Genomic DNA, 8361 nt, shown 5'->3' on the forward strand with positions numbered 1-8361 from the left:
TTCCCTAACCTTAACACAACCCTAAGCCCTGGAGAACAAGACAGAAAAGGAAAATGGGTTTTATTGTGTCTCGGGTTTGGTTAGGTCTTAGGGTGCAGGATAAGGGGGAGAGGAGGCCCTGACTGGGGTAGTAGCCGCTCATAGGGCCCACATTTTGCTAATCTCCAAGACCCTAAGGACTAGCTCGTGACCTTGGGAACATGTGCAAATGTTCCTCAGATGAGCGTGAGAAACTGCAAAGCCGAAACTCACCCCGTATCATTTTAGCCCCAGAGCACCCTTCACTCTGGGAGTGTCTCCCGAGCCCTGTGTGTCCAGGAATGGAGAGGACAACTGGGACATGGCCTTAGGGCAGAGAGGGTCAAGAAGCCCCGGGTGTGGTTGGCTGCTGGCCCCACTCTACTCCGTGGCTCAGTGGAGAAGGGCCCTTGCCACGGGGTGGCCTGTCCTCTGGGCTAGCTGCCAGCCTTTCGGGGCCCACCTGGTGCTGGGAGGTGGGGAGAAGCAGACCGTTTCCTGACCTCCAGAGTTGTCCAGGCCAACTAGGAGAGGGCCAAGACCACGTCGCCAAGCGGGGAGTGAGGCAGTGCTGGCTGTGCAGACCCAGTCCAAGCCTTGTCGCATCTCTGTGGGTGGAGACGTGGGGGGAGGGACCTGCAGCCTTCAAATTAAATGGGGTGTGGGGTGTGCATGACTCCTTCAGGGCTCTGTGACCAAATCTTTAAGCTGGAGTCTGAGCTCTGAGCAGCTAGCGTGGGAGACCACGAATCTGCAGGCACTCAGGCAGGCGCCAGCGGTGGGGCTCCCTGATCCTCCCAGGGCTCCCTGATCCTCCTTCTCCTCCTCCTCCTCCTCCTCCTCCTCCTCCTCCTCCTCATGAAGGTAGAGTCCTAGGGTCCTGGGGCAGGTGCACATAGGGCTTCTTCCCCAGGCCCTGAGCGTGTGCCTGTGTCTGGAGTGACCCTGCGGCATGGACACAGCCTGTCCTGGGTGCCGTAAAGGGCAGCAGAGAGAAGGCCACTGCAGAGTGAGCGGTGTGGACTAGATGAGTCAGAGCTGGCCGTGTGCTCACCGTGCGCAGCCAGTGAGCAGTGATGGCTTCCCACACACTTCACCTTGCTGGAGACCCAGACGTGGAGAGAGGTGTGCTCAGACTCGGGGCCACAGAGCCACCTCTATCCCTCCTGGCCGGACTCGCCCCCACCGCAGTAGAAAACTTTTCTTCTGACAGCCACGGAGCTGAAGGCAGTGGGATGCCCTGGAGTGGTCCAAGAGATGCAGCAGGGACTTCTCTGTCTGGAGTGGCACTGACCTGCCCGTGACCTTTCTTTGTCCCCCAGATGCAGCTCCGTCCAGGAGAGCCAGCCCTGAGGCTGCCAGCACTCCCAGGGACCCTATTGACATTGACCCGGTGAGAAGGATTTGAGGTTTGGAGGGGCAGCGGTGGGCTCAGCAGGTCAAGCAAGGCAGAGTCCTTTGGTCCCCATGTCTGCAGGGAAAGTCCAGAGACGAGGGCAGCAAGTGGCTGGAGGAGCCGTCGGCGGGAGGGAGTAGCAAAGGACAGTAGAAGTGCCCGCAGAGACTCACAGTCCATGGGCGAAGAAGGCCTTTTACAAAGATTCCTGCAGTTTTCAGAGCCAGATACAGCGATAGAGTAGGACCTTGGAAATACTGTCTTTTTAAAAATTTTCATTGCGGGCCACGTAGTTGGCTGTGTGGGATCTGGATCCCTTAACCAGTAGGCCGTGGGGCCAGCGGGGCCCAGTGAATTTTAAGTAACTCATCTAACTTGCGTGACAGCTAGTCCAGGTGGAGTTCAGGCCAAGTGGCAGTTAGGCCTCCAGGGCACTGGTTTCAGCTCAGTGGGAGGATTTTCTTGCTGTTAGAGCTTTGTAGGAGGATTTTCTTGCTGTGGAAGTTTTGTAGCCATAGGAGCTGCTTCCACCAGGAGAGAGCGTGTGGTCCCTGGAGGTGTGCAAGCTGGGGCTCGTTACCCAGTGTGCATCGAGAAGCCGCTGGCTGGGTGCTTTCCTGGGGTGTCTTCCCGCTCTGTTAGGACATGCAAGAATTGCATTGGTGTCAGTACACCAGCAACTCGGGTTCAGAGGAGGGGGAGCCATGGACGGTTTAGGAAGGACTACTGTCCCCCCCAACCCCCCACCGAGTGAGCTCCAAGCTCCGGCCCAGGGTGCCCACACTGCGACTCGGGGAGCCCTGGGGAGTGGGCCAGCCACAGGCCCCGGGACCCTGGCTGTCTCTGACTCTCTTGCCCCCTGACTTTGCAGCCCGAGAAGGTGCAGAGGGTACAGGCCCAGGGCCAGGGGCCGGCCGAGGCCCAGTCTGTGGCTGTAGTCCAGCCAGTGCCCGGGGCACACCCTGTGCCCGTGTTTGCCTTCTCCATCAAAGAGCCCTCCTGCGGAGAGGTAAGGTTCCTCTGGACCCTGCCTCCCTTTGTGAAGGTTGGGTTCCAGCTAGGCAATGAGGCAGAGCTGGTGAGGTCCAGGCCTCCCCGCCAGCACCCCCTGCTCTGTGCCCTCCTGCACTGCACGAGCTCCCCACCAGCCCCCTCTGCTCTGTGCCCTGCCGCACTGCATGAGCTCCCCGCCAGCCCCCGTTACTCTGCACCTTGTCGCACTGTACAAGCTCCCTACTGCACCTGGGTCTCTCCCAGAGGTTGGGGGTCGGGACATTGAGACTGTTAGACAGGTGGTCGGCAGCCAGGACCGGCCTGGGGGGACCTTCTGTCTGAGGAGAAGCATGATCTGCATGGCAGAGTACAAAGGAGTGGGTGCGAGGGGCCAGCAGAGCAAGGGGCCAGCTGCAGGGTCTCTGCCCACAGACCTGGGGCCCCTGACCTGGCCCCAACTCCTGCCGCACAGATCTCCCACACGACCACATCCCAGAAGAGGAAGTCCTGCCAGACCCAGAGCCCCAGGAAGGTCATCAAGATGGAGTCTGAGGAGGAGAGGGAGGCCAGGTTGGCACGGAGCCCCTCCGTGCAGCCCAGGCCCAGCACCTCCAAAGCAGTCTCACCCTTCCGCCTTGATGGACCCACCAGCCCCGGGCATCCCACGGTGGGAGACGAAGTCTCCTTGCCCAGCAGCAACCACCTGGCCAGCACCGCTGGGGAGGAGGCAGGTAGGGAGGCGGGCAGGGCAGTGGCTGGGCTGCCCCTCTGCATTCTGGTCCCACCCAGGGAGCCCACAGCTGACAGGGCTCACTGCGTGTTCTGTCCTGAGTGGTGGGATGGGGCAGGCAAAGCCCACACAGTGAGAGTCCTGCACCTCATGCTTTGCTGCGACTCCAGGGTGGGGGGCCAAAGGGACTCGAATGCAGTCCCTGGGTTTCGTTCCCCAAAATACTAAGCCATGCCCAGTACCAAGCGTCTGCATAGGGCAAGTCTCCCCAATGAACAGTGGGCCGGATGCCCCCCACACTCCTGGAGAGGACTTGGGAAACGGCCACACCCATCACTTCCCCAGATTTTTCTGCAAAGTCCACCCACCTGAGTGTCTAGTCACGCGATATCGGGACACCCCAGATGGGGAGTCTGAGTCCTCGGGCAGAAGTCGAGCTCTTTCCAGGGTTGAGAAGAGGAGAGCTCACCCTGTCTGTCACCCAGAGAATCCAGCTCCGCTCCTCACTTGCCCCTGACTCCAGGCCCCACGTGCCCCCCGCCCCTGGTCCCGAGCCCCGCCCCGCTCTGCTATTGCCTGCTCACAACAGCTGCTGGCAATCAAAGGCTTTTGATAAACAAAATGAAGCCTCTTCTAACCCTCACCATGGCCGAAAGCACACAGCACCCACATTGCCCATTCCCGTCCCTCCCATATGCACGTCACCCACAGCACATGGCCGGCAGGGTCTCCCACAGGTGAAACCCTGAGCCCCCACCTAGAGCACATCCACCAGGGCCTAATGCCGTCTCCTGCCTTTTCAGAGGAGCGCATCGTGGTGATCAGCAGCTCGGAAGACTCCGATGTTGACAACCCGGTGAGTGGCCCAGAGGTTTGGGTGGGACTCCTTCCTGCACCCATTCCAGGGCCGGGCACAGCCATGGCAGGTGGCTCTTAGACTTGCCCTGTGCCTGGGGAGTTTCCCACAAGACAGGGAGTCCTCAGCTGTCCTGAGGAGCCTGCAAATGCCAGCTCATGCCTGGACCGCGCCGCCTCAGCATGCCAGGACAGGAGCCATCGTTAGCCAATGTATTCTTCCAAGTGCCGGAAGCGGGCTTCCTCCCAGAGCCCTGTCTCCTTCCTGGACTAGCCCAGGTCTTTGTTGGGAGTTTCCTGGTGTAGTTTCTGTCTGCTTAGGTTCTCAGTGATGGGTGCTGAGTAAGAATCCGTCTCCTGCTACCCAGCATCCCAGGGCCAGTGAAGGGCGGTGAGACCGCCACTGTCAGGGCCACACGAGCCCACGTGGGGTCCATGTAGAGAGGCCTCTTTGAAGCCACCCTGCCATGAAACAGGTGGCCTTGTGGGTAGTGACCTTTCTGCTCCTGGTGGTTCATTGCCAGAGTCTAGGCTGTCACCTATCCAGGGGAAGGGGGGATCCGAATAGAGTGAAAGTCAGACTGGGGGGTCCCTGGGGTCCCTTCCAGCACTCAGTCTGAGATTCTGTATTGGAAAGTGCGTGGAGCCCATGGAGACCACCGAGCCACACTCCCCGCCAGCCCACACCCTGCTGAGAGGGCCTGGAGCCTCCCCGCCCCGCCAGGCCTCCTGTCTGCCCAACGGCACGTGCCACCCCCCAGCCTGGCCTCCCCACCATCCTGCCGAGCGAGCTGCCACCTCCTGTGCCCAGCCTGCCAACCAGCCTGCCGAACGCCAGGAGCATACGGCCGGCTTTTGCAGAATAAAATTCGCACCGAGGACGAATCACCCCCCCCCGCCAGGCCCTCCACCTGCCCCTCCAACTGTACCGTTCCCCCATGTGGGCCTCTCCCACCGGGTTCCAGGCCAGCACCCTTGCCACCACAGGGTCTCCCAGCCATCCCTCCAGTGCCCAGGAGCATCCCACCTGCCTGCAGACGGCCACCAGGTCACCCCGCCGCATGGGGAGGGCTTTGCGATCTCGCAGCCGCCTCTTCCAGAGCTCCTCCCACTTAGCCCAGTGGCTCAATAACTTTTTTGCCCTCCCTCTATCCTCCGTGGCTTCCCAGCTTGGTGCATCTCCTGTGGAGGGGCCTGGGGGAGGCAGAGCATCCCAGACTCTTGGGGCAGGAGAGCCCCCCAGGGATTCTGACAGAGTCCCCATGGACAATCCCCAAGGCTGAGTCCCACCAGAGCGGCCCCACCAGCCTGGGCCCAGGCCCCCTCTGGCCTCTAAGCCCCGAGTGTTCCCCCCTCCAGGGCTGCCGGCCACCCTGCCCGTCCCCAGGCTGCCTCCACTCTGTGCACCTCAAGGCTCAGCACACCCCAGGCGCTTGTAAGCTCTTGGTCAGGAATGATGGCTACACGGCCTTTGAGCTGGGAGACCTGGTCCCCCCAGGCTGAGCGAGAAAGCTGAAGATGGCTGAACTCAGCCCTTCCCCAAGGGCCTCTTTGCCCAAGAAGGACACTTCTCCTTCCTTTGCGCCCTCCTGTGTTCGGAGCTCCCCACCAAATGTAGCCTCAAGCCATTCCACTGTGCCTCTGCCAGGGTCTGAGCCCAGGGCGCAGGGCCTGTGTCCACCAGACCCGGCGGGATGGATGGCCGCTCAATAAACACTGTTGAACAATCACCCTGGAGAACCCTTCTTCGGCCTTCCACTTCCTGGGGCTGGCTCTTCCCCCGCAGGGTGGTTTCATGTTGCAGGGAAACCTGATCCTACTGGGTCTTCTCCCAGCTCTGAGCTTCAGCAGTGGGAAGGAGGGGCCAAGGCTCTAGGAAGACCCTCTGTGCTTCTGAGGTTCCAGCTCCCAGAGTGCCTCACTGTCCCTGGCTCATCTCAGACCTTCCCCACCTCCCCCTGGCAGAGGGCAGGCTCGATCCTTCATCTCCCAGGTCTCTCCTCCCTACTCTGATCTTTTCTTCGTGGTAATTGCAACTTGAGTGGCCAGCTCCAGAGCCACACCTGTGCCTCATCACTGAGCCCTGCTCCGCTCTTGCTGCCCCTTAGACTCTGACCACAGCCTCCTGTTCCCCTATCCTGCCATCAGCTCCCTGTAGCCAGCAGGTTCCCTCCAGCCGGTCGGTCTTTCACCAGGACCTTGTTTCCCTGCTCAGCCAGAGCAGCCTGAGAGAATCTAGTAACTTGTGTCCTCGGAGCGCCACCTGCAGCCAGGACCTAGCCACGCAGCTAGGAAAGCTCTGAATGAGGGCCTCTGTCTGACCCCGGCTCAGCACCCACCTGCACTCTGCAGAGTTCACCGCCTTGCCTTCATGCTGGGCCCTCATCCCATCCCCTGTCACCTGATGAGCCCACCTGCTCCAGGGAGAAGACACCTGTCCTCGCCTGTGTCCTGGCCTCACCCCTGCTCATCCTCATCTGTCTGCATCCTCTTCTGATGCTGAACTAAATGCTCTGGGTGAGGTCACTCCCTTCTCAGAAATGCGTCTCTCCCCGCCTCCCCCGTCCAGCCGTGGGCCCACTCCCTCCACTACCCCCACCCCAGGCCCGTGGACCTGTCATGTAGCAGGACTGCCACTGGACCTTAGAGTCCAGTGGTCATCTCCAGTCCTCGTGACTCCTGACCAGCATCCAGTCCTGAGTAGACAGCTCTCCCCGGGTTCCTCCTGCAGTTCTGGGCTCTCGCTCTCCCTTCAGGTCTCTGTCCTCTAAGTGTTGGTCTTCAGCTTTCCCGGCCCTCCAGTGGCTACCCACAGGTGCCCTGTTTTCGTCCTTGTCTCTTCCCTCTGGGTGACCATCCGCATCGCCCGGCTACACGTGCCGAGACCCCCTTGCCATTATTCCTCAGACCCAGCCACCTACGGAGTCTTGGTTTCCCTCATCTACATCTCTGAGCTGAGCAAAACTGTGATCAGGTTAGAGCTACCCCGGCCCCAGGCAGAGGTGGAAGCCTGGGAGGGAAAGATGGAGAAAAGAACTGCAGTGCCAGCGGACGCCAGGGACAGGCCAGGAGGCGTGGGAGCCAGCCTATTTGGGGTGGATGGGGGTCCCCCTAACCCTTGGCTACCAGCGAGTGCGGGCGGGGCGGTTGGGGCCCTGGGCCTGTTGGGTCTCAGTGCCCGAGAGCTGTGGAAACTTGCCTGCTCAAGTATTGCCAAGGGGCCAGGGCGTGTTGGGGCTCGATGCTTGGGCTTCGGTGGTGTCTGTGCTGGAATCGACCTGTCTGGGGGCTCAGTGAGAGATAGAATGAGACCTCACCTGCTGGGAGCGGCAGCAGGCCACGTGTGTGAGATGAGGGCGAGTCACAGCCTGACAGCGGAGTCCCTGGGGTGAGGACTGCTTGAACTGCACAGGGGTCAGCAGAGCCTCCAGCAAGGACCCCTGTTTTAGTACCCAGAGCAACAACTGGGTGTTCTCATCCACTTTGTGGCAGGAACGAGTGGAAGCAGGAGGGACCCAGGCGAGAGGGTGGCCGTGGTGACCTGCAGAGGGAGGGAGGTGGTGGCAGGTGAGAGGGTGAGAAGGCAGCCGTGGTGACCTGCAGAGGAAGGGAGGTGGTGGCAGGTGAGCGTGAGAGCGCAGGCCCAGGGGCAGGCCAGTGCTGAGTACACATATCAGAGAAAAACATACCCGAAACCTGTGGTCAGGGGAGGCTGGAGCTGCTTCCGAGGCTGCACGAGCTGGGTTTTGTGTCTGCAGAAAACAGCAAGCGTGGGTCTTGCCAGACTGATCCCAGCTGTAGCTGACGCTTGGGCACTGAGAAGCTTCCTCGGGAGCTTGGGGTCTCTTGAAGGGCACTCATGTCAGGTGACAGACCCTTCCATTCCCAAGGCAGGGTGCACTCAGCTGGTGACTGGACATGGGGTGATTCTGTCATTGGGACGATCTCGGGAGGTTTCATACGATGGATGCCTGGGTCCCACCCCCAGGGGTTGTGATCGGATTGTTCCGGGGTCGTCTGGGTTTGCAGTGGGGTGCTCACCACAGAGCAGGGGCTCAGTCAGTGCACGTCTGCCCCAGAGGGCACTCGCTGGCCTTGTGTCCTTGGTCTTGAACAGAGGTGGCATCTAAATACTGGTATATGATTGGGCAGGGGAGGAGAGAGGCCAGGCCTCCCCAGGCCACCTCCTAGCCTTTGGGAAGGTGATGGACAAGTCGACCCGGACCCTCCCCAGGTACCTCGTCGGCACGACCGTCAGATGTGCTGTGTCGTATGGGAATGCAGTCGGCCTGCCGCGGTTGTGGGCTGTGACGATGAGTCCACCATGTGTGTCCTGGCGAAGTCCTGGATCCCATGTGGCTCAGTGTGA

At 60.8% G+C, this 8361-nt stretch overlaps 1 protein-coding gene across 9 annotated transcripts in view; it reads left to right on the forward strand.

The window, feature by feature from the left end:
- The window catches only part of PML (PML nuclear body scaffold), a 31831-nt gene that overhangs the window by 17839 nt on the left and 5631 nt on the right, over positions 1–8361 (forward strand). For 2 of the 9 annotated variants that reach the window (XM_006153356.3, XM_027773773.1), the window contains exons 4-7: positions 1341–1411; positions 2286–2423; positions 2880–3138; positions 3941–3993. In XM_006153356.3, coding sequence (XP_006153418.1) covers positions 1341–1411; positions 2286–2423; positions 2880–3138; positions 3941–3993 — 521 coding nt within the window. Of the gene's footprint in view, positions 1–1340; positions 1412–2285; positions 2424–2879; positions 3139–3940; positions 3994–4600; positions 4749–8361 lie in introns of those variants that run through there. The other 7 variants (XM_006153358.3, XM_014589693.2, XM_014589694.2 and 4 more) reach the window with 7 other exon arrangements.

This window comes from Tupaia chinensis, unplaced genomic scaffold (assembly GCF_000334495.1).
Source record: "Tupaia chinensis unplaced genomic scaffold, TupChi_1.0 Scaffold000369_1, whole genome shotgun sequence".
Lineage (NCBI taxonomy): Eukaryota > Metazoa > Chordata > Mammalia > Scandentia > Tupaiidae > Tupaia > Tupaia belangeri.